A 27,024-nucleotide genomic window follows, 5' to 3' on the forward strand; every position below is an offset into this window, starting at 1 on the left:
TTCATTGCCTCCACCCAGCATGCTTGAGAGCCACATCCAGAGCGTGCTTCCATTCTTCCTGCTCTAGAAAGCAGAGAACCCAAACATGGCTGCACTCCTGGAGAGGATGTTTGCTTGGGTAACCAGCCCATAGCACTCATCTGGAGAGCCTGACAGGTAAAGCCTCTGAGGTTGGCCTGTGTTGAGACTGTAAAATGTCTGGAGAAGACACCATTGCTTTGTGGTAACTAAATAAAGCCCTTCACCAGCAATTCTTGTATGCAGAAGAGACAAAACAACTGTTGTAACATCTTCCATTACTATTGCTTGAGCTTAGGTCTGGGTGAGGAGGCCTAAAATAGCCATAACTCATGTGATAATTTCTGAATAGGCTTGAAGTACACAGCTGAGAGAATCTAATGCTTTGGTCGCTCAAGTGATTAAGATAGCATTGACCACTTGGAAGGAAAACTTCATTTAAAAGCTGTTTTTATGTACAAATATAAAGTATATTTCTGCTCATCCTTCTCAGCACAGATGTACAACACATGCAGAGAAGAATATCTTCAAGATTGACGAGCTTTAACGTTGTCAGATCCAAAATGATGCTATTTACTTGTAGCTGACAACATATGTGTTCCACAAATGCAACGTCTTTCTGAAGACAGCAAAAGCTTTAAATGGGAAAAACCAACAAAAACCATTTGAGCCATATGATAGTACAAGCAAATCTCATAGGCTGACATGATTTCATGGAAGATGAGAAAAACCACAAGATCTTTCACTTTTCCACTCTCTTATCGTAAATATTTTTCCACTGTTTCTGCAGGATTATGCTGTCTGATTCACTACCCTGTAATGTTTTTACCCTAGAAGCATTGGATATTCATTAAAAAGGTAGCATTTCGGATATAATTGGAAGCTGCTTTAGGATTGAGGTTTCTTTTCTTCCAGGTTTGTTTAGCTTCGTGGGAGACATCCTGGCAAACTGTTACTTTTTGATGGTTCTCTCATTTCACCAAAAATCTATAGATCTGGTTATTTTTCCTGCCTTCAGCCTCTGACCCCTGATTAGCCCTCTGCTTTAAATGCCACAGCCCACTCTTCCCCATCGCTGGCTTTTTTTTCTTTTGTCAAGTTCAATTATTTAGAGAGAAGCACACAATTATCTAGATGACAACTCAGCTATTTATTTATCCTTTTTTCTTTCCGTCCCCCTCTTTGAAAACTTGCCATATTTGCCTGTGTTCTTTTGCCCATAAAGTATCACCATTTCTACCTTTGTATCTCAGTCTGTCTCTTTTTGCCTCCCCATTCAGCACTGAGTTTTATTTCTCACTGCAGAGTCCAAATGATGCATTCCAGCTCCCTCAGCTCTGCTGTTAGACTGGGGGCTGAAAGGCACCCATGGGTGCTGAGTACACCACCAGGAGAGAGGCTTCAGACAGTTACAGCCTCATTGGTACCTGCCAGAGGAGGGTGGGCACCTGGTGGCCCTACCCCATCCATTTTGAGGTGGACAATATGCACTGCTGCTTCTAAGAACAAGGAGTCAAACCTCAAACTCTTTAGGAGTTAAAATACAAGTATTAAGTGCTGATCGTAACAATGACAAAACAGAACTGAGCATAAAAAGAAAGGTTACCTTTCACTATGACATCCAGTGTCATTTCACTGAGGATACACTTTGCTTTACTCTGCTTCTCTGTGACCCACCTGCCAAAGAGGTGCACCAGCTGCCTCTCCCTTAGCTGGCATTTATACTAAATGGGTTACAGCTGCTACTAATTTCATTTAGGGCTGAACCCTTTCAGGATAGAAGCCATGACTTGTACAGAAATGTTTGATGGGTCCTAGCTGGGTATTTGTTCATGGTGTTTCTGCAGCTCTCTTATGCAGCAAGGAACATATTTTCAGCTTAAGAAGTGTGACCCTGATTTTTCATCATGAACATAAATGACCTAACATGGGTAAAGTGGGCATTTATAAGTGCATTGACAGGATGGAAAAACCCCACATAGGTCACAAAGATGGAATCAGTAATGGGACAAGAGCAGCAAGAAAAGCACCCTTTTAAGTTTACTTTAAAGAAAAAGGCCTATAACATCAGTGAAGGAAAACCAGCTAAACAAATTTCACTACTGAAACTCAGAGGGTTTATGAGTTTATGCAAATCTTTTATTACTGCAAATTGGCATCCTAAGACACAGATCAGACAAGACTTGCACATATGCTTAACTTTATGCACATGAACAGTCTCATTAACGCCAAAGACTTAGTCGTCCATAAAACTGAGCAAATGCATGAGTGTTTGTTCATCCCCCTGGGATTTAAACCCAGGGGATAGAAAACAAATTTACTATATCATTGACTATTTCTGAAACTCATCAGAAGCCAAGGTGGTACCAGAAGTATATTCAGTGCAGAAAAACTCAAAGAGGGGGGTGGTGATTTTGAAGATTACTGCCTTTAACTCAGCCCTTTAAACCTAGTAAAAGTGGCCCAAACACAGAGGAAAAACACCCCTGCCCAGATTAAAATATAACTGATTATGAGTGTTGCAGACATAATATTTCCCATCACATTTTATAAGATAAACCACATTGCTTCTTAAAACCGCAGACTGCAAACTTAGTTATTGTAAAGAAGAGCCATTTATAATCAACTTGGGTTTGACTAAATTATTCATTAGTGTCTCACAAAACTCTTACAAAATTAATTTAAATGGTGTTAGGTTTATGTGAATTCAGAGCTGACTACAGCATTTATGTAAATAGTTACAATAAGTACAATGGCTTACATTGGGAGGAGGTGCCTATTGCACTACAGTGAAGACTGATGGCTAGTCTTGGAGTTAGTTTTAATTAGAACATTCAGCAATGCTTCAGAAAACAGAAGAACTCCCTTATATTATGAAACTTGATGAAAACATGCTATTTAAACATGCTATTTCCTTGGAAATCCAAAAGAGTAAATGCAATAAAATCTGAGTACTTACCAGCCAGACAAGGAAAACCAAAGAGCTGTAAAACAAGGTTTGGAGAAGTAAAGCTTCTGCCATATTTAAAGGGATAGCCCTGAAAAGGAATTCTGGGAAGAGTGTAACCCTGTTTTGGAAAGATAATTATTTTACTGGGATGAAACATGGCTTCTATAAAAAATAAGATCTTGTTATCGTAATCAGTCAAAAGTCATGCTTATGTTTCATGATTATATCTGTATGCTCTAAGCTTTTCTGTTATTCCACTTTGAATAAAATTAGTACATTTTCAGCAGTGTATTGTACTGCTACTTTTTCTTGTGTGTTAATTGGTTTGTTGATTTTTGTTTGGTTGGTTTTTTTGTTTTCTTTTTTTGTTTTTCATACTTTCTGATAGCAAAGTTGAGGGACTTAGGATACTCCCCCATACCTTGCAGCTTGTTTCAAAGAAGTGGTTCCAGGACCTCTGTGTACCAGGTGTGTCCATGTATCTGACTCCTGGTGAAGTGTGGATATTTCAAAGGCTCTTGGTCCTCTGTTAACAGTCTTTCCTCAGGGGTGTTGTCATGGAGATACAGAATCTGGAAAAGCAGTACAGTCTTTCACATGGCTGCAGTCTGTATGGACAGGCTCCCTGCAGCCGTGGCCATGAGAGCTGAGCTGGCAGGCAGCCAGGCAAGTTGTGGAAATGCTTTAGCACATTTGCACTGGACATTTTGGTAGTGGTTAAATAGAGTATCAGTGCATTGATGACCAGCTGTTTTCAAGTCTGCATCCATCTTAAGGACTCAATTTTTATATATTAAAACAGCTTTGGGGGATGACTTTGCTGAGGTAGCATCTTCACCTCTGTAAGCCCACAGCACAGTAATGTTGTGTGTCCTGAATGTAGGAGAACGGAATGAAAAGAGTAACACAGGCTGGAGCAGGTTGTTGGCTGGGAGCCCTCCTCCCCAAAGGACAAAAAATTTTAACTTTTGTCATGGGTTAAGTTTTGACTTTATAATCTTATCTACTCAATAGGACTTCTCCTGTGACTAACTGGTATTTGGCAAGAGTGTGATTCTAAATGGGGCTTTAGGGAACTATCATGACAAAGATATAAAAAGGGGAAAGTGATGCTGGAGGTGTAGCAGCTGGAGGAGTCAGCCCTGCAAATATTTGTTCATTCTGCCTAATGTCAGCATGTTCACAACATTGCTTTATATGGCTGGTCAGTAAGATGCATGAGTTTGCAAATTCCTGGTGTTGGGGCACCACCATGTTATGAGATGAAGGATAGTGACAACTGAAGAGTGAAGGAAAGTCTGAAATAAATTTGAGCAGTATCTCTTGTATTTTCAGTGCCTACCTGCTTCATCCCAGTAGGTAAAGAGCACAGATGATTTGTTCATCAGCACAGCTCTGGCAGACTGAGCCTCCCCAAGGCTGTGATGATAATTAACTACTAAATGCTGTGCTTTCTTTGAGAGATATTTTCAGTTCTTTAAGGAAATAATTATTTCAGAATAAAGCAGCCTTTCTTAATCTAGACCTTATTTATTATATTCTGAAGCACACCTTGAAATGCAACACTGAGCACAAATTTCTCTTTGATTGGTTTAATGGAAATGATTTCTCTCTTCAGCAAGCACCTGGTTCAGAGTGAAACCTTAATATTTTACTTCTTATCTGTCTTGTCAATCATTGGATTTTTTATCTTTTGCCTGTTGGGCCCACCTGGAGATGTCATAAACCTCTCAAAGGCATGTAGTCTGAAAAGCTGCTGAACAGTTTTTCATTTTTCAAACCAGTCAACTAGTTAGCAGTTGATCTGACAAATATGTCACAAAACTTTATTTTTGGAAAAACTTATTTCAGCTGATGCATGGTACCTGAGTGCAAGTTTGCTTAACAAAATTTTAACTGATGCCCAACCTATTTTTCTGATTTGATATTTCATACATATTTCATACCAAATTAGGGGCAGGTATGAGATCAGGTTGCTGGGGGCTTTTACTTTGAGTGTCCTCATAGTGAAAAAGTTTTTCCTCCTATCTTGCTGAAAGCTCTCTTTTGTTTTCAGTTTCTGTCCATTATCTCTCCTCCTCTCTCTCTGCTGGGCGGTGGCTCCTATTACTAAGGGCAGCAACAAAGAAACATGTTTATTTCTCATATTTCTTAATGCATTCAGGAGGACAATTGCAATATCCTTCAGGCTCTGAGGCAATGAATCTAAGCAATTTTTTCTGCTCCTTCTGTGTTGTATTAAAAGATGAAAACTCATCCTTGCATGTAAGGAAAACAGAGTTTCAATGAAGATTTGACCCAGAGACTGCATACCACAGTTTTCCTATAAAAGATGTTCTTTCATTAAAAAGACTATTGTAATGTAAACACTTTATGATATATTTTCTTTCCAAGGAACTTTTTCAATCTCACTGATAAAGCTCAAGTCATTATATATTTACTGGAGATGCGTCTCTGTCCGGACAGACTTTCCATAGGTTATATTTCTGCAGGAGATAAAAAAATGATGTATCAACAGATATCCTTCTAAAGAAATCTTTTACGTAATACGAATCTGCATCTTGTGAAACCTGGAAAAATATATACAACAGCAAAGGAAAGAATTCAGGGCAAATAATATATAACCATGAGAACTTTTACCACTGTCTTTATTTAAAGGAAGGGAAACATGTCAAAATGTGAAAGTACTTCAGTTTATTCACATATTTTACATTCCAAAGACCAACAGAATTTTTTTTTTTTTTTCAGAAAAAAAGATTCCTCTTGTGGTTTCCAAAATTTTGACAGCATCTTGTAATATACTTTAAGAAGCATGTCATTGCCGTGCATACAACAAGAGCCTTGTGTATGTGAAAAAAAGATAAAAAACAAATAAATTTGACCATTACCAAAAAAGTTCCCTTTAATATAAATAAAATTCCAGAGTAGTGCTTTATTTTAACAGACAACAGAACAGTGGGATTTATCAAAAACTACATATTTACAGTGTCTCACTGGTAAAAATACTGGGCTTCATCTGAGATCCTAGACACTTCCTGAGAAGGCAATGTGGACTGAGGAATGCTCAGCACTTCACATAAGCTAGGAGCTAAAAAGGTAAAACTAAAGCATTCTTTTAAAATAAGTAAGATGGCAAAGGTGGGAATGCTGATGACCTGACTGTGTCTATGAGCTGATTCAACAAAGCACTCACCTCAAGCACTCCCTCTGATTTCAGGAGATCCATGGATGGCTCTTATGGTTAAACACAGGCTAAGTGTTTCAAAACCAGAAGCCTCAGAGGACAATTGCTTGACTTAAAGATGCCATGAACAGAGAAAATTTCTGTAATTGAGATTTTACATGGTATGGAAGAATATGACTTCTGCATGGGTGATTTCTACTAATTTACTTTTATTTTGATTCTTCAAGGTTTGGATTCCAAATAACTCTACCAAGTTACAAAGTTGTGAAAGCATCATCCTCCCACAGCCTCCAAAATCATAGTGCCAGCTTAGTAGATCTCAGTATTTTGGCAATTAAATAAAACAAGAACCAGATCTTTTTCAGAGTATTCACAAAATAATCTTTCACTTATAAAATAACTGTCCCATCAGTCTTGTATCAGATCTGACCTCAGCTCTTTAGATCTAAACAGTTCATTAGAAGTTATAAAAATAAAAAAATGATTAATATACAAATATATATTTCAGAGTGATAAGCAAATAACATTAAACAAATTCCTTTTTTAATCTACTTTAAATTAAAAGAAATGTTTTCAAAAGTCTGAGCAGATCTTAATCTACTGGCTTTTTAATGGAACCCATTCCCTGCAGATGGTCACATACAACTTTATGTAAGAAGCTCATTACTACAAAAAGACAGTGAACATGTTTCCACTAGCAAAGCAACTTGTAAAATCTGCCGTGCCAGTTGGTTTTAGTATCTTGCTTTCAGGAGTTGCAGATATTTCTAATATTAGAAACAAAATCCAAGTCATGAAAAGTCTCGAGCTTCTTTAGAAATTTGCTTCTCTCCCTGATCTTCATCAGTATTTGTTTTGCAATAATCAGTTTGGTTTGTATACTGTTTGTATACAGAATAATATAAATGCTCTGCATGAATGCACACATATGTACAAAACCAGTCAGTAAATCAATTAAGAGATATGCTTGGTCACTGGGTCATTTCATACTCTCACAATACCATATTTTTCTGTAATATCCATAACCACATTGCTCTGGTTACTCCCTTCTTCCAATGAGACTGTCATGCACATTTGCCTTCCATTTATCTCAAGCAGCCAGAACAACAAGGAACATTTTTGAACAACCTATAATACTCCTCCTGAATCTGGAAAAAAAAAAAAAAAAAAAATTCAAATATGCAATTTATTAATAGGTCTATACGTATTTTAATTAATTTTGCATGGCTCCTGTCACTACATGTTTTAAGAAGGGGCAGAATACTGAGGAAAGTACCAGCTGTGGATAATGTGGGTGAATCCTGCAGTTAACTGGAAAGACTGGCAGAGAATCTTATTGCACACATTGCATAATTTCAGTAGGTTAAAACTGAGAGGAAATATGTGAGAAGGCAAAAATTGGGTGGGCATTCTGTCTCTGGTGAAGGTGACAGCCAAATCTGCCCTCTCCCCTTCTCTCCCCCATCAGTGGCACAAGGATTTCCCTTCTTGCTCTGAAAAAAAACATTTATACCACAGCTCTACTGCAGGGCTGGGCACCTTCCTGTAGGAATATGAGACTGCCTGAGTTGCTTCCCACAAGGAATGGGGCACTTACCTTCCTGGACAACACACAAAGGAATATGAAGATGAACATCCCCTGGAATGCATTGAAGATTGTAAAAAGATAGGCAGTAACCACAGATCCCTGGACGACGTGGAGGACCCCAAAGATCCAGGTAGCCCCAAGAAGGAACAGGAGAGCAAGAGCGCCTCGGGCACAGGATCTGGACAGGAAGGAAACATTGCAAACAACATGTGGGCATGTACTACTTTCCTTCCTCCACTGTTCTGGATGGTTAATGCTGCCAAGGCAATTTTTTCACAGCTGCAAAGGCCTGGGAGGTGCAAATGCATGGGCTGCTCTTTAGGGTGTGCTGTAGCACTGTGGCATGACTGAGCTCGAATAATAACTGCAGAATAGCAAAGGAGTAAAACTGGAGGGCCTTAAAACACTGGCTTCTTTAATCTTCAGATATGTTTTCTCTGGTGTACTGCCACACCATATGATTCGATTTAAATCTACTGTTAGCGTAATTCCCCAAGGAGAAACATATGTCTGTTATGAAGCATTCCCTCACTTTTCCTCCTCCCCCTCATCGTCCTCAAAAAATAACCTAGAAAAATGTACAGTATGCTCTTAGGTCAATATATGTGCATGACATCAAAGGGATCCCAGGCTGCCTCTCAGGTTCACTGCAGAAGATGGTGCCAGTCATAAAACTAGACTTTCTTTCTTTCGTTCTTTCTCTTTTAGAAAAAATATTTTTGTTTTTAGAACACAAGTACTCTCAGATAGTTCCTGGGTCAGCATATTGATGCTTTAAAATTATAGTAACTGATTTGCTATATTTTTTTGGTTTCTTTTCTAACATACTCTACAGCCCTGCTCACAGACTTGAGCAAATTACAGTGTGTTATCTTGGAAATGAAGCTACTGATTACTTTCTTATTCATTCTCAGCCCAGTCTTTGCAGGACTTCCCTTGAACAACAGACATTTTTAGCACTGTTCCCCTGAAAATGAATAATTTTCAACTTCATTAAAACCAGTTCACCACATGAAGCTATGAAGGGTGAGGAATAAGAGAAAGTAATCAATCAAACAATTGCTAAATCCTAGCTATAAATCTAGTGCAATGCATTGAAACTGCAGGAGTGTTCCTAAGCAACACAAACAGTAAGTTGTTTTCAATGTTCCCTGTAGTACACTTCAGCTTTTCCTGTACAAACGGTTTTCAAGGTCCCTATAAATCAGTTTTAAAGAGAGTGAGTTGATGGAAAAATCATAGCAGCATGCAAAGTAAAAATCCTGGAGAGAACCTTCCCCACCCCCTCATGCCACAGAAGCACAATGTCCTACTGTAGAAGGCTTCCAAATAACATGAATGGCTTGATTCTCTTATCACTGTATTACTTGTTACTTCAAGGCAAATATTTTGATCCCAATTCAGGCATAAGTTTTGAAATCTGGTTTGGCTTGCATAGAAGCTGTGGAAAGTACTTAAGAAAAAGGGACAATTGCTTCTGTAACCTCGCCATCAGGCTTTACCCTCTGGTTGATACAGGCCACTCATTGTATTCCTCATACACCTCTCATAAAATCCCAGTGCTGCTGTAGAAGGCATTGCTCAACGGGAATAAAGATCACAAAATCTACCTCTGAATCTATATACGGGGATAACAGAAAAAAAGAAAAAAATCTTTATTTTTCTACAAATCCTTCAGAAGATTGAATTGTTATTTTTGAATACTCATTTTCATCTCTAGCTGTATCTAAACTTACATGAAGTAGAATTTGTACTAAATGGCAAACTTACCTTATATTTTCGTAACAACTAACTTCTGGCTTTAACATTGCAGTGTGTCGAAACACTTTATAAATAATCACTCCAAAAGCCAGCAAATTAACCTGAGGGGAGTGAAGAAAGGAATTTTTAGTTCAAACCAGGATGCTTGTGAATTTCAATAATTGTTACACATTTAAATGAACCAAGCCAGATAAAGTTTCTGTGTATATGAAACCTATAGAATCCACTGCTGGCACTTTTCTGATCCACTTCTATTGAAAAAATATGAGCCCTGTAATAAACACTGATCAAACAGGGCTATAACTCTACCTTATCTCAACAGTATCACTACCAAGAGTCTTCAAATGTTTATTGATTTTATTGGTAAATCTCTTCGATTTCCTGCTGAGATTTTTTCCCTCTAAGTAGAAATGTTAAGAAAAGAGAAAAAAAGAGATAAAAAAAAATAAAGAGAAAACAGAAAGCCAAAGATGTGCTTCCCCATCCCAAATTTTTTATAGTACTGTACTGTCTAGACCTTGACAAAATGCATATCTTTTTTTGGTGAGTAACATTAATAGCATCATATAGTCTGCAGTCTTTGGGGTGTGAAAACTTTTGAGTGGCACAAAAGATGGCAAGGTTTACACAAAGAATTTTTAAAATACTAACTGTGCTGAGTATTCTCTTTTATAGTTGATGTTTGTTTCATAGGTGAATAATTACAGTGTGTCTTTTTTCCTGCCTTGTTTATAATGGAATCACTTTATTTGAGTTTGAAACAGAAAAAAGCAACTAAAAAAAGCAGTTTTGCAAATGATGCTCAATTACGGTTCTAAACCTCTGTTTGCTTGGCTAGGCTTCACTGATCTTTGATTTAAATTTATACTGCTTTCCTTTAACAATGTGGATGGGTTTGCTCTCTTGCTTTTTGAAGAAATTCTTACATTGCTTTGCAGCATTTAAGATCAGACTCTATTAAAAATATTTGTAAATGAACCAAATTTTAGCTGGATGTCATCCAGATACTATTTGTAGATCCTTATTTCTAATCCCTTGGTTGGTTCCTGTGGGTTCCCATCTGTAGACTGAATAGAATCAATGACTTCCCCAACCTTTTTCTCCAGAAAGACTGTGTGGTTTTCCACCCTCCATCTTTTTATTAAAAAAAAAATAAAAAAAAATCTTCCAAAATGAAAACAAAAGGCTGCTGTAGGAGCACAGGATCACTTTAAAAAGTATCACTTGCATTTGTTAACACTTTTTATGTTTGCCCTTAAAACATTTTTGTTCTGTTGGGGGGGTATCTGATACTAAATGCAGCCTCTGCTTTAATTAGCTGCACGCTCATACTTTAATACAGCATAATGTATTTACAATTTGATAAGACAGGAGATAGAGCTGATTAGCAGTTTAGGGAATTAATCTTTCACTGAATACCTTGTACTTGTGCTGATCGTGAGAGCTATTCTGAAGCTCCTTATATTTAAAATTTTAATCTATAATATCTCCTAAACCAGCAATTTTTCAAAGTTAATTATAAGTCAGTCAGCAGTTGTAGGTAATTATATGCAGATTTACTTTTTATCTTATATTTGTTGGTGGATAACATATCAAATAACTTAGTGAACACATTGTAATCTGCATAACCAACCTAATGTACTTATTAATCTGAAAAAGGCAGAGTGAAATGTGATCAAAGTACCATGAGTGTGGAGAATCCACTCTGCTCCTCCTTCAGAAACTCTTATCAAGATGCAATCACAAACCACACGACTAACCTTCCTCTCTGCCTGCCCATCACCAAGATCCCTGATGTCAATGAGAGTCTTCCTATTAACAGCCTCTGTGAGAAGCTCTGTGGGTCAAACCTGTTCATCCTTTGGCCACACAGACCAGCTGCAGAACTAGAGAGGTTTTGCTGAGCAAGGTTGGGGTGGGCAATGGGCAGATGTGGAGCGTTATGTCAGCAGAATCCTTTTCTCTTTGTCCCAGGGGGGCTCCTCTACACAAATATTATTTACACTGTCTGTTGCATAGGATAATAGGATTTGGCCCTCTGAATTAAAGTAATACCCATTAACTATGACCTTTCCATTCATCAATCCATTCTAATGGGAATAATCTGTATGTACTGGGGGAGCGGGAGAGGTTAACACCGGCTTCTTGGAGTCAGCTGCCAGAACACAATTATTGTACAATATGTCTCAGGTAGCCTTGCAGGAGGTAATGTTACAGGGAAATGAGGGTGAGCTTAACTTCTAAAATACCCCGTCATGTCCAAGATTTATTAAAGTCTTAAGTTGTTTTTTTCCCCATTTTGAAGCACTCCATTAATAAAAATATCTATATGAAAGTGCATAGTCTGCCTTTGCACAGTCTCAAAACAGTAGCTTTAGGCAACATACCAATTTCATTTTTTTTTTTTTCAACCTAAGTTAGAGCCCTCTGGCATGGCATTTTGTCCTGTTGGGGACAGAAAAGGTAACAACAAGGTAGTTGCAACTGTTTTGTGACAAAAAAATACAGCAAAAATTGAGGGAAAACAAGAACAGGAACTCATGGGAGGAATGTTGATGATGTATCAAGTGTGACCTTTAGAGAAAACTGATAATCTAACAGGTATCTTAAGCTTAGTATATTCTGCTTTGAATTGATATATCTTTTTTTACTATGAACACAGTTGTAGCCCCATTTCTGGGAAATTTGAATTAAAAAGTTCATGTTGGACAGTTGGACTGAGTAGGAATACTGAGAAGGACTGAGTAGGACTTAAAGAGAAACGACATTTCCATAACTGATATCCCCAAAGAGGCATTTGTATTTCAACAAATCAGTCAAATCACCAAAAAAACCTGACCAAAGATTCAACAACAAATTCAAGACATTTGAAATTGTGTTAAAAACTGAGTTTCAAATGAACACAAATGGAGGCATCAGGCTGTGAAACGCACACGAAATATAAATAGGCACAAGGAAGCCTGGATCTCCAAATCTTCCAGATGAGACAAACTGAGGAACTTCTGTATGATTGACACTGAAACATCTAAATCATCATTCAGCTGCTAGTTATAGCCAAATACTGTGTTTTATTACTTTGGTTGTTTGGTTACTTTAGTTGTAATCCTGAGTTTTCATTTTTGTAATTAAAACACAATCTTCATATCTTGTTGAATAAACCTTGGATGTTATAATTAAGGCTGCCTTAAGGTGACAGGCAAGGTGAATGAGAATGAAATGGCAGACATAAGGCACGTTGTCTCTGGAGAGGCAGCAAGCTGGAGTGGAGCAAGATGTGCAGGCAAGTGTGAAAGCAAGATGAGGACAGGCTTTGCGGAGATGTGGAGAGGGCCAGCCTGGGGACTGCTGCTGCCACACGCCGGCTTTGGGGAGAAGTTACCTGTATAATGAGCAGAGCTACTCCTCAGCTTTGGGCAAACCCATGGCCACAGTTTTTTCAAGTGAATAACGACATTACAGTGTGACATGGTTAAGTTCTTCTGTCTTTGTTTTCAGTGTTATTACATGGCTCAGCAGTCAGAGAAACTGCTGTATGTCCTGAGAGGGGCTTCTCGGCAACTCTAATAGGCTAAAGGGGAATTGCATTGATTCCAAGCCCAGAACTTTTTATTTTTTTTTAAATTTTATTTTATTTTATTTAACAAATCGCTATTGGGCAAACAGTGCACTCAGTACTTATTATTTTGCAAAGGAAACCTCTGACTTTCTCCCTGCAAACCCAATTCATTGAGGTGCTGAGCATCCTCAGCCCCCCGCATCCCTGAATGGAAATCAGATTTCACTCAGAGTGCTCAGGTGCACTACAGGACTAATTTTAATAATTAATCTATTCCTTTTTTTTTTTTTTTTTTTTTTTTTAAGTGGTTAATCAAAGACAAGGTTGATATAAGAACAGCCTCCACTCATACCATCTTCAGGGAATCATTTCTCCTTAAAGGTATTTGTAAAAGTATTTCTAGCTTTCTTAAATTCTAAAACGAGGTATATTTATGAGCAAATGGTAGGAAACTTAAGCTATGTTTATGTCAAATAGGCATTAAATAAGGGTAATTATTAGGATCCCATGAAACTAGGGTTGTGTTGATACAGGCTTTATGTATGCATGTAACACAGGATAATCTCCAAGGAGCCACATATCTGAATGAGCAAGGTTTTACTGTACATCCATGACTGAGCTTAAAGGGAGGATGGTAAGTGTTTGGTACATCTCTCTCAGGGTGATCATCTGTGCGAAGGATCACGAGGATTTAGGACTTTGGAGTGACTTCTGGCTCCATTAAATCAATAGCAAAACTCCTGTTAAACACCAGACTCCAATTGCCTCCAGTGTTGTCACAGCTTCACCTCTGCATGTGGTAGGAAGTGGCTGCCTCAAGGGATTTACAGGCAACAGTGGATACTGCTGTGGGTTTCACTCTACGGATTAGCAGAAACATCCATGTTTCATGGATGCACACTGTGGTTTAGGGAAGGACAGTGAAATTTCCCAGCAGTTGAGTTTTGGGGATCTTCATGATACAGTTCCCATATTCACAACTGATGTTGGTGGGTAAGATGAAGCAGGCAAGTGAAGAAGAGTTCAGAGCTGTCTTGTGTGGTACAAGTCCTAGGGTCAGATCTGATCCACAGGCACAGCATCAGTCTGGGTAATTTCTTCTTGTAAATAAATTCACAGGAAGGAAAAAGCAACTGCAAATAAAAAGAAATTTTGCAGTTGTTTCCTTATAATCTTGTCAACAACAAGGAGGCTTTGCCAAATGAATTAGCCTGGGGAGCTCTGCTCAATCCATCACATATGTATTTTAGGATAGGATGGGAGTGGTGGTGGTTAACCTACTTCCACCTAGAGCTCTGATGGCTCTGTAAATCTCTTTACAGATGCCTTCCTCCCTCTGCCTCAATACCACCAGGGCTAACTAAACAGAGTATTCCTGCATAGGCTTTTGTAATGAAGGAAAACTTCCCAGCAGTGGACATGGGTAGTGCAAGACACTGCTGCTTTGACTGGTACTCCCTGCAGTTGTGGGACCACAGCAGGAGAACGTCACCCATCCCCAACACAAGAGTTGTATGCACATCAAGACATAATATTTCCTCAGTTCTTTTTCCCAAGATGGAGACTGAGAAAGGCACTGAGAAACAACCTCATCTATTGTCTAAGCAAATTACAAACTTCCTGTTGATTACTAACTGTATATTGAAAACTAAGTAATAATATCAAAATAAGTATGAAGGTCCTAAAATGCTAAATGTTCCAAGCTGTTGGAGTTCTGCTAATAGCACATTGCTTAGCAACTGCTATATTTAAAATAGGTCCTTATTTCCACTGCTAAATGTGTGTATTAAAATACTGGAATATATATATATATATACACACTAGAATACTGGAAGAGTAACATAATGGTCTATCCTCCAGTAAATACGATGTTAGGGATTCACACTGCATGAAGCACTCTCTGTGTAGGTACAGAATTATAATTATTTTTAGTTGAGCACTGAATGGTATGAAATACACAAAATTTAATAAAGCATGCAAAACATCTGCTTGCAAATAAAAATATTTGCACTCATGTTGAAGAGTTGTAGTTTCTCTCATAATTAATTACAATTAAATTGTAAGATACTGAGTGAAGTGATGTATCATCATTTTGCCCCATCAAGGTATCTGACAGCTGTCAAATTTTGCAACTAAGAAATCTTTTTTTCTTCCTCTCCCCTCCCTTTCTTAAAGGAAGACAAAAGAGCACTTGAAAGCTCAGAGGGAAATAGTCCATCTTTCATGGCGATAGCTCAGTTAGCAACTGGACATCTGGTAACATGAAACAGATCAGGACAAGAGGAATTCTTCAGGAAAATTTTGTACAGCGTTTTTTTTGTTGAAAAATGTCAGTTCATTAACACTAAAAGACAGTCACTGTTTTAGACTCTACTTTCACCAGGAAAGGCTTCCTGTCTAGTATAGCTTTTCTGATTGAAACTCCTGAACAATAAAAATCCCTGTGGACAGGGCATTTATCCATAACTTTCTGTTGTTCTTACTATTCAGATTAGGCCATGACCCTTATTTTCTCCTGGCTCTGTACTAGATATCCATTGCTATTGCTCCATCAGCCCTGCTGGATCTGTTCCATGACATATAAATAATATTCACTGGAGAAGGGAGACACTGATCTCCTTCATCCCAGCCTAGATTGTTCTTTTTTTTTTTTTTTTTTTTTGAACAGTGCAGTAATTGTTTAGTATGAGACAGAGTTTCTGAGGCTATTTCTGATACACATGTATTTAAAGAATCAAAAAGGAATTGCTAATTTAATATATTATATCCTTCTGTAAATTATACACTTCAGCCTTTCAAAAATTATTAAAGCACTTCAAATACCATCCTTTTAAGGTTCTCTGTGTAACAAAAAAGAAAAGGTTTAAGAAAGAGGCAGCTAAGTCTAAAGATTCAGACAAACTAGTTCCGATTCAGTCTGAGCACTTCATATTCAAACTTCAAAAATGAACCCCCCCAAATCATTCCCTTTTCCTTTCTTAGTCTCTGTCTCAATAATTGATGAAACCATCTATATGCTGATGTCAGATCTCACAAAAAAGAATGAGAAAATTCTCCTGCTGCTCTCTTAGGCATGTACTTGAATTTTTTACATATATCATATTGAATCTGACTCTTTCAAAAAATGTCTGAAGTTCAGAGCGGCTGTATCTGTATCAGTCTTTACAATGACCCTCATTATAAGTGTTTGAATTAATGAGGTTGTGATGGTCTGAATTCTGCCACAGAGAGCAATACATTTTGTTTCTCTAGCTGTATGGCTAATAGCTGGGTAAAATGACAACATTCAGTGGGTCATCGTTATTTCAGTCAGAGGAGAACAGAATTAAGCTATTAACAATACAACAGTTTAAGCTTCAAAACGAAAATGAATGCCATATTAATTGCATAAAATTGGACACAAGCTGGTAGTCAAACAGTCTGGGTTTGTCTCCTGACTGATTTCTCTCATTAGCATGTCCCCAGTGAATATACTTTCTTGAATGCTGTAGGTATACAACAGCAGTCTTATCTGGGAATAGAAAATGTAAAAAAAACATTAGCAGACCCTCTTTAGGCTATATTTTTGGGAAATATTTCCAATAATGCAGAATTAGAATTTCATGATTCTATGAGGGTAGTAATTTCGCTTGGTCTAAACATTAAAACATGGCTAAATTAGGTTGCTCTTTATATATCCATACGTCAGCGTTGTTCTTTTACACACATCAAGATAAGTTTTAAACTGAATATCCTTTATATTTTTGGATCAGGTATAGCAAACTGTAAATGGACAGACATACATACAGACAGATATATAGCGTTCCTGTATCTTCCATCAGAGTAGACTCTGATGATTGTCAGACTTCTGGATTCAATGCTGTTTCTTATTAGACTGCAAAGCAAACTCATACTGACTTATGTATTTTTATTTAGCCTCAGTTCTGCAGCCAAGGGCAGGACAGATGAATCAATAGAGCTGCATCTGACCTCAGCCATAAACATTAGCCCAACTAGATCCAGATCTTGTTAGAAAAGATTGATGTCTGGGACATTGACCTGCACCAAGCTGTGGGATACCTCAGAAAACCTGCACGGCCAGCTGGGACCTGTGGGTGCTCTTCCCTTGGCATCCACTTGCACTCCCTCACCTGCTGTGCCTGCTTCCTTCACTCCTGCTGACAGAGGAACACCTGACTTTTCAAGTCTAAGGAACTTTCTGTGAGCCTGAGGGAGATCTTTCTCCCATGCTTTTTCTTATAACACTACTAGCTAAACTGATTTAAAAAAAAAATTAATTATATGGAACATCTTTAAAGGATCTTGGAGTTTTATGTGATGGTTTTGCTTCTATGTAAAAGCATAGAGCAAGTAATTTTCATGTTGCAGACTAAAGGCCATGGCCTCTTTTTCCAAGTATTTCCAAGGGAGTTTAGAACAAAGACTTCAATGACAGAGGGAAGGAAGAAAGAACCTTCATTACACTTGAAAGCTCTGGTTGTCCTGAGAAACCACGACCATTGGGTATGGCAGTATGGAAACTCTGGCTTAGATATCAAAGCTGGTCCTGTCCACTCAACAGGGCAAGTACTTGTGGACTCAGGGATTAGTTAGCAAAGCAGGTATCACAGTTTGAACTGATCTGTTTCAGCCAAAGTTGCAGACTCTGTCTTTAATGCTAAAACGTAATTAGTTATCTCCACTTTACCCACAATGGCATAAGAAATGCAACAGAGACAACTTTAACTGAAGCCACAGAGGGGCTAATGAAAAAGGGACAATCATTCTTTCATAAGGAATAAAAAAGCCATTGCTAGTCCCTGTAGGAAATTTATTTCCACTAAAAAGGCAGACTGAGGAACAAGAGTAGATATAAAAAAATGTTTAAAACAGATGTTTTCCAAAAAATGCACAGTAAATGGTAGAAAAAATACTTTTTTTTTAATCTATTTAAGAAATGTAACTAGGCATTTATCATTACTGACCTCTTGGGAAAAAAAGCACAGAAACCCAGAGAATGCATAATTATTCACACACACACACACAAAAAAAAAAAAAAAAAAAAAAAAAAAAAAAATTGAGTTGGTATTATGGTTTGTTGTGATGGAGGTCAGAGGTCAAATAGCTTTTTTTTTTTTTTTCCTAATACTATTTAGATGATCAAGAGCAAAAAACATAAGAAGCTTCACTGATGAACAGGCATAACAGGGTGAAGAAGTCCAGAGAGTAGTGTACCTGATTACATCAGTGTGGAGTGATTATCCTCAGAGGGGCTGTTTTTTTTCCCCTATTTTTCTTGTTTGCTGCTTTTGTTAAATGGGACCAATGGACTGCAAGCTCGTGCTCAGTGTTGAAGTCTAGGAAATGTGAAACTTTAAACTCCACAAGAAAGATGTTCAGCTTGAATGGCCTAGATTAGAGTATTAAGTACATGAAATCTGTGAGTATATGAGAAAACAGCAGAGTAATGGGTTTGCCAGGAAATTTGTCTGCATTGATTGCAGCAGTATTACTAATCCTGAATCAACCTGAATGTACAGAACTGAATAAGTATTAGAGCCGTCCAATAAGAGTTGATGAATGCAGTATTTCATTAATTTTACCTTTTTTGTTGAATAAATTATTTGAAAAATAATGGTAAAATTCATCAAATAAATTATCTGATGAATATATTTTTAAAGTAATTGACTAGCTCTAATGAATATGCAGGCAGTTCCTTAATGAAAAGCATTACTCTACTGTTAGCCTGCTTTCATCAATCAAATGTCATTTTTTTGTATTTTGCAACTACAATCTGTATATTTTATTCATTTACCCATTCGTTTATACACGGGAAGTTAGAACCAGTATGGCTAATCCAACACTGCAGTTCTGAGAATGTTTTTGTTTTACAGTTGATTATACATTACATTTACTACATACAGCAATGCTTAATAAAAAGAACTTGGCTTTTGTGAGGACACCTCTCCCAAGAACTATTCTTGATTTGTGTGTTCCAAGTCAAGTTTACAAGAATGCTCTGCAAATTGCAGGGTCCATTTACAAGCCATTTTTGTAGTTGTAAACACTACAATTAGCAATTGTTTCAAGGAGCTGGAGCTTGAAGCCAAGCCAGATACATGGAAAGTCCCTGAAAACACACATTAGGGGAGTAAAACAATGAAGAGCACGCAGGAGCCACCTCCTCACTGCACAGTGCTAGGATTTTTGGGTAAAAGCAACAGAGAAGATTATTTGGATGATGTTCAATTTTGGCAATGTCCCAGCTGCAAAGAACAAGCCTGTATTTTATTATTAGAGAGGTGGTCTCAGAAAAAGAGACTGGTAGACTGATGGTATTAAATAGCAAATTACACTTGTGACTGTCACTGCGTGTCACATCTCTGAGTCCTGGTTCCCCACAGAGGAATTTATATTCCCCACTGCCAGTTTACTGTGGCAGTGACTGTCAGTACCATAATCAATCCTGTGTGACTGTCAATATTGCAAAGATGCAAATCCTGTTATCACAGGTGACTTAGAACTTGTTACATAAAGCTCACCTGAACAGATTCAACTGAAGAAGGCTGTGTGAGAGAGCTATAAGGATTGCCTATAGATGCACTCAGAGTAGCAGTGATTCTCTTCCAAATTTTCCTTTTAATGGCTTGTAGGCTTTTGTAAGTCCAGGTAATAGTCTTTGTCCAACAGTTCCAAATGACATTTCTACTGCCAGTTGGACAACTAATACATAGCTGTCCCTCAAAATAGGTACAGACTTATTCTCTCTCCACAGAGGTTAAAAGATAAAGTTTCCAAAAATGTCAGTGATGCAGAATAAAGCCCTTACATAGGTCTGCTCCCAGTCATCACAGAGTGAGCTGTCATGTCAGAGGTGAGGAAAGCCACATAGAAGTTGTCCACCACATTGGGAAGGAGTTTGCTCTTGAATGACATTACCTGACAATTAAAACTGCAGAAACACTACCTTGTCTTTTACACACTTTTTATTACAGAGCCATTATTATTATAGGAGAGTAATACAACAGAAAGTAAAATGTTCTAGGGATTTTTTTCCCCATACCTTTTATCTCTGGAGCTTTTATTTGTATTTGCCTCAATCAGGCATGGGTTGTGGTGTGTGTGAACGTTTGTCACTTAGAGCTTGTGATAAACTCATTTTTCTATTAAAAAGTTTAAATTCTTGTTATATATAATTTCTCCAAACTTGTATGCTTTGATCTAATCTACTGCATAGTTTTAGTTAAATGATTGTGGTTCTAAAGATTACAAGTATTAGGAGGAAAAATTAAGTTGTAGAAATTATCTTCAGTTTGCAGCTTGCTTTACAAAGGTTTAAAATGCCCTTTCTTTGCTAATTTCATGTAAAGAGCTTCTGACCCACTCCTTTTCATGTACAGTCACCAATTTAATAATAATGATGCTAATTTTTAGATGGGATCAATAAGGCCATTGCTTTGCACTTAAGAATTCTAATACAATCTTAATATTAACAAGCAAACACCTTCAGAAGTAGTGTTGTTGTGTAGGCAATCAGAGAAGAACTTAGTTTGTACTGATAAATACTTGAGTTCCCTATGCTTCACTCTGTTCTGCAGATTTGAAGTCCAAGGATGTGTTTGAAACAACACGTGATGAGACAGAAAACCCACTGGTACAGAATCAGTTCTGCTCATCATTTCCATACAGTCTCAAAGGCATTTTGCAGGATAATCCAAACCACAAATCTCCTGGGTCCCCATTCACAGAAACCGAAAGGACCATTTGGCTTCATGGGCATTTGTGCTGACAGTGGGTTTAATGTTTTCGTGCAAGATTAAGATTTGTGGTGAATGGCTCTACAGAGATTTGGTATCCAAACTCTCCAGGCTATCTTGGAAAACCTACAAACTCCATATTAATAGTAGATGAAGCTCCAGTTTAAACAAACTCGAAGCTTCCAGATTTTGCAGCTTTATGTATGAGGATTGTGGTTGTCTATTTAGTTATCCCAGAAAAAAAAAAACATTTTTCCTTTCAGAGCCCTTAATTTTTGTTTGTTTGTCTGTTTTTTTTAATAGGCTGTGGGCAGAATGGAAATCTTGAAAATAGGTCAACTTCTGTAATTAAAAGGACCTCCTGAATGGCACTTTTCTGCCAGAGTGCAGACATCTAACATCAACTTCATCTTCTAGAGTCAGTGTCCATTTTCACAAGATTTTCCATATTTTCCTTACACAATTACCCAGACAGAGCACCCAGACAGAGTACCTACTCCATGCACTCTTTGAAAAGATCCCTCTCACAGTTCAGGCTTCAATTTGCTATCATCTCATCAAAACACACTGCCCAAATGCTCAAAAAAAGGAGTCACATAGAAGAAAGAGCAGCTTGCTGAAAGCACCTTGCCTTTCTTCCCAGGTCTAGTAGTGCATGATTATTGAGAGACAATAATAAGGTATGCAAAATATGGTGAAAACAAGTTATCACAAACTACTTCCATAACACACAAAACCCAGCAAAACAGCCACAGGGCTATATGCTGTCTAGCTACAGCTCCTTTGTGTGGCTTTGTTTAGGCAAAGGAGATGGAGATAAAAAAAGAAACTGGCTGCTACACTCGTACATAGGGCTGCACTGGTACATAGGACCCATATCAACTTCCACCACATCCCTTTTTTCTGTGAATATTCAGAAACTGATGGAAGATCTGGATTGCTTTAAGAATGGTTATAGACCATAGAGCCCATCTTGCAGCATTTGCCTCTGTGGACAGCTAGACATATTAAAGCCACTGCAGACCTGATCTGCTTCTGTAATGAGTACCTAAGATCCTGCACCTGGCACTGCTCAGCTAGAAGCAAAAACAAGGTTACAGATGCATAAATTTGGGGGATTTTGATAATGCAGCTTTTCTGTGCTAACAGTGCAGTGATACATCAGTGCCCATAAATCTACACCTGAAGGCAGATGAGGAACAGAATGACAGCAACAACAACAAAAAATCCCATCTGCTGCCTTCATGGAAGAAAGAGATAAGGCACAAAGAGGAAACAGGAAATTGTCAACTTAAACCTTAGAATTTTAAGAATTTCCTAGTAAAGGATGTTCTCTCCCCATGATTTTGTTTTACCTAAGTACCTTCTTGGCCATCAGGCCCATCTGAACCCAGAAGCACTGAGCCAAGGGAAGCTATGGTTCCCTGAATCTCTTGAGGTCTGTGTGGTCACCAGGAGGGTGAGATGTGCAGGCATCACTCTGCAGTCACATCTGGCCAACTACTCCCACCCGGCTTATCCCTAATCTACAGTAAGAAATTGGGGTGGAATTTGACCAACTATATACCTGATGCTTTAATCAGCTTTGAAATGGCTAATGCATTGAAATAAAGCTGATTTACTCTCATCTTGTGTGTGTTGGGCACTACCACTTCTTCCTTTTTACAAACCCTCAGAGTGATCACCGAGAAGTTTAAAAAACAACCAAGGGTTGTAAGTGAGTTGACCACAGATGTCAAGAGGCCTCACCATTGTACCTTCTTCTCCTTGTAGCACCAGCTATTGCCATATAGCTGTCAGCCCAGTCACACACAGTAATGTCCCATTACAGCTGGAATTGTTTGTTAAACTTTACAGCACTTAGAAATGCTCCCGAGGCACCAAAAATGCCTCAGTTCAGAATGGAACATATAATACCTGGCAAATTTGCAGGTTTGAAACCATTTCCAATAAGAATTAAAAAGGCCCTCTTCACAGCTGAAATAGGGCTATCAATACTTGACTTGTCTGCCCATGTGAAATAGTGGGTTCTTTTCTCTGACGTCGCAATTTAGTTTAAAATGGCTTTGATGATGACAGGGTACACGCGAGTGATAAAACCATAAAGATGACAGCCTAATCTTACAAAGACAACCGATCACTGATAAGAGATTAAGTCACAAAACATCTGAAAAACCAGATTATCTGTCTGCTAGGGTAGTGTCTGTGTACACCTCCTGCTGAGCCATGCTGAGACGCCAACAACACACAAAGTTGCTACTTCTTAAAAAACAGGAATGCTTCAAAGAATTTCTCAAACCACTGGGTAAAAAGAAAGCAAGCAAGTAAGAAAAAAAGATCTTATATTGAGCTTTTTTTGTAGAACATTAATTTTTTAGGCTAATAAAGTATTCAGATGTACAGCATATAAATAATTTAGATACACTATAAAAAGGTCTAAATTAGCCAATTCTACCCTATAATTAGCACTCACAGCTATGATGGCAATGGGTGGGTGATTATTAAACATCTTTTATTATCAGTTTTATGTACTACGATAAAAAATGAAAATTATACTTACAAGAATTATTAGACATGCTGGTCCTATAAAACTCCATATAAAGTTATTCTTTGTGCTGAGCCAACATCTGAAAAGTAAACAGGAGAAAATGGCTTGAAATGTGCAATTGTGACTACTGCATCCTTACATATGTTGATTTGGACATGGAAACAGTGACTTACACTTCTGTGGTGCCATAGTACTTGTATCCCAGTGCAGCAGAGATTCCAACAACCACAGCTGGACTAACATAGCCAAAGACATAGAAATTCTTGTGCAAGAAACCCTTGTTGTAGATGACTCCCACAACTATAAGGTAGAGGTGAATACCTTCAATGCACATCCACGCAAAAGCAGCTAGAAGGAAATAATGGAGTAATCCAGCAGTAATTGAACAGAAGAGCTAGAAATTCAGAGAAAGCAAGAGTCATAATTCTATTAATATGAATCTCTCAATTTAACAGCATATGCCCAGCAAGCTAGTGATTCTAAAGTGGTGGCTCAGCAGCCAGATGTAATGCTGATTGACAGAAACTTGGCCTATACACATGAGCACACTTGTTAAAGGGACAACATTCAACTTTTCAAATTGGTGAACATCTTTCCAGAAAAACTGTAAATGAATTAACAAGGTTGATCCCACAGATACAGCTGAGTACTCTACATGCTTTCCTGAGCTATAGAAAGGGTTGTTTTTTTTATAATTTCAAAATAAATATAATTAGGCATTACAAGGAATTAATTCTGAAATAACTTCATTTACTACAAAGTGTCTGTAAAATCAATCAGTACGGGAGTGCTACACCAGGGATCACAGATCATATTTTAAAGACATTTTAAATTCTATTCAGCTCTTTATATCAGAGGTGGGTTTTTTTATAATTTATACATAATTTAATTTCCTAAAACTAATATGAGATCCAAGAATCAACAGCCCAATTAAAATGAAAAGTAAGAGGAATGGGTCAAGATGTGGCATGTAGAAGGGAAAGGGGTGCTCCAGCCTAAAGCACAGTATCTTAAATGCCAGATTGAGACTGCAGCTTTCAGGGGAAAATTTCCATCAACGTGGCTTTGTGAAGCATCCAAACAGATGTGAAAAGTGAAAATGTTAAACACATTGAGACTGAAGTCTTGGTTAAATGAAACCCGTGGAGCAAAGTCAGTATGCACCAGCTCAGATGAAGGCCCCACTTCTTTAAATATCCTTTTTATATTTCCTGTTACTAGCCTGGGAAGTCAGTGTCACTAAAATATTCATACTGATATTAGGAAATAGTGGAAGTAGATGAAAGATCATCTCTTTACTGTACAACAAAAAATCAAGATATAAGTGAAAACTACCCACCTTATTATTGTTCATATTAATTCCAATCAGAAAAATAAGTTCTGCCAGGAAAAGGCTGCAGCAGAGGTTTTTGTGAATTGTCGTTCTAGTGCTTTGAATTTCACTGAAGAACCAGAATGTAAAAATGCACATGGAGAGGCAAATCAACGAAATAATTATTCCTAGCTGAGTGATTCTTGTAAGAATGTTATAATTTGTAACACCCTGGGGGAAAATTATAATATAATATTTAAAAGAATAGCATTGTACTTTCTCAAGAAATACTCCATACTATAATACAGGTTTTTTTTTTGTACAAAATATTAATAAAAACTGTTTGCAGAGTTTCAATGCAAGTGTACACTTTGGATAATACAAAAAGTATTGGTTTTTTGTTAGAAGATAGAACTCCAGGGGAAATTAGTAATGAATTGTATACATTTCTGCTCTTGCATTTTCTGATATTTCTTAATAAAACTTTTCATTAACATCAGTATCTCCTCATGATTTTAAAAGTCAGATCGCTTTAGCAAATGACAAATACACTGGCAGTAGGACATGTATTAATATGACACAAACATTTTCAAAATAAAAAGACTTATCACAGCAGTGACTTAGATAAGCAAAATTGAATAACCATCGTACTGAATTTGCAACATCACCAAACCAAGACTCTGAAATAACAATCACTTCAAACAAATGCTATTCCAGATATGCAACATGAACATTCTCCAAAGAAACACAGGCTATTTTAATTTTGGATGTGAATATTTTCTGTATAGGAACATGGTTACATTTGCTGCTTGGTATTTGCACAAAGAGTCTCTGAAATACATAATACATGACTGTGCATCAGCATAAGGATAGTGTTCAGCTGACCATAAAATGTATCAAAGTGTTTTTTTTTTCTAAATAAAGGACCAGAAATTATTCTCCTCCCAGCTTTCCTTTTCAAAATAACTATATAAGTACCTGCAAAGGTTTTAAATCTGAACTGAAGACTCAGGATGCTATTTAGCAAGCAGGAAACAGCCTCTATCAGCATGAAATTCACAGTGTGAGAGAACTGTCTCAATACGGTATATTCATGCTAATATTCTGCTTGCTGTCAGTTCTGATACCTTATAAAGCTGCCTCCTGAGGCAAGACCTGAGCTCCTGCAGATCCTCACTTAGACCCTGGAAATCTATGGGGCCTCTTAACATTTAGGGGGACATAAAGTGAGTGGTCACACTCATGATTTTATGTTGGTCGTGAGTGTCCATGTTTAATAGTCATAAACTTAAGATTGATTATGCTGCTGCAAACTCTCAGGAGAGAATTTAAAGCAGACTTTTAGATGCCAAGGTCAGACAAATGGGTGGCAAAGTGTTGTGGGAGAGAAATTGCGGGCCATATGGTTACTGACCACCAAAGAATGCCAGATAAATCCCACAGCAGTCTTAAAGTGGAATTTAAAATTAAAAGCAATGCAGCAAAAATAAGCACAACAGACTGTGTATTTGGAACAAGATACTTTCCTGCATCACTGCTCTGTAATACTGCAGAAAGGACATACGGAAATTCAGATGCATATGGGAGGAATTTTGTTTGCTCTGTGCACAATAAATTGTGTGTTTGCTGAACGAAAACAAGAGACAACCTTAAAGGGGGAAAATATGCAAGTTGCACTGAAATAGAAACATAAGGAGTGAAGACAAGAGAAGGTATCAGGTAAAACACTAAATTAAAATAGCACTTACAACAGAGCCACCTGAGGACATCAGAACTGCAAAATGAGTCAGATGATTACATTTGCATGAGATATGAGTGGAGTTGGAATGTGTCAGCTCACAGCCTTCTGTAGCCCAGTTGCCATTCATTGTGTCTGATGAGTAGTTCCAAAATGCACATTTAATATCTTTATCCGCAGTCTGGAACGGAAACAAGATGTTTCACTGATGGCAAAAGGCAGGATCTCTCCTATCAAGAGACCTTTCTTACATTAGCCAGAGCAACTCATTAAAAATTGTTTGTTACCATTGGAAGGTTGGGAAGGAAAAAAAAGCACATTCTGCAAGGCCTATTCCAAGCAATTAAAACATAGTCAGGGATGGAAGCATTTTATCCCCACCCCGCCAAACATGCAGGATAATCAGATTACGGAACCCTTCTGGCACTTGCAAAAGTATTGGAGTTTTTACCTACTGAAAATGTTGTTACATATAGCCCTGCACCTGCTGAATATGGACTAAACTCCAAGGTTACAGCCACATTGCTTGTCTTGCTCATAGCTCCTTCCAGAGGAGCAGTTCAAAAACTGAGACTATTCTGTGCATTTTACAAAGTAATCTGGGAGAAAGCCAGGGTCATGTCACACCTGCCA

The 27,024-nt window shown here is 37.7% G+C and overlaps 1 protein-coding gene across 2 annotated transcripts in view; it reads right to left on the bottom strand.

Moving 5' to 3' along the window:
* Positions 1-5,599: 5,599 nt before the first annotated feature.
* ADGRL4 (adhesion G protein-coupled receptor L4) overlaps positions 5,600-27,024 on the bottom strand; it is a 73,137-nt gene continuing 51,712 nt past the window's right edge. For both annotated transcript variants that reach the window (XM_071750456.1, XM_071750457.1), the window contains 7 exons: positions 26,402-26,572; positions 24,681-24,884; positions 23,515-23,735; positions 23,354-23,420; positions 9,511-9,602; positions 7,750-7,918; positions 5,600-7,300 (listed from right to left, as the gene is read on the bottom strand). In XM_071750456.1, the coding sequence (XP_071606557.1) occupies positions 7,238-7,300; positions 7,750-7,918; positions 9,511-9,602; positions 23,354-23,420; positions 23,515-23,735; positions 24,681-24,884; positions 26,402-26,572 (987 nt within the window). In that variant the 3' untranslated portion in view covers positions 5,600-7,237. The remainder of the gene's footprint in view (positions 7,301-7,749; positions 7,919-9,510; positions 9,603-23,353; positions 23,421-23,514; positions 23,736-24,680; positions 24,885-26,401; positions 26,573-27,024) is intronic.

This window comes from Heliangelus exortis, chromosome 8 (genome assembly GCF_036169615.1).
Source record: "Heliangelus exortis chromosome 8, bHelExo1.hap1, whole genome shotgun sequence".
NCBI lineage: Eukaryota > Metazoa > Chordata > Aves > Apodiformes > Trochilidae > Heliangelus > Heliangelus exortis.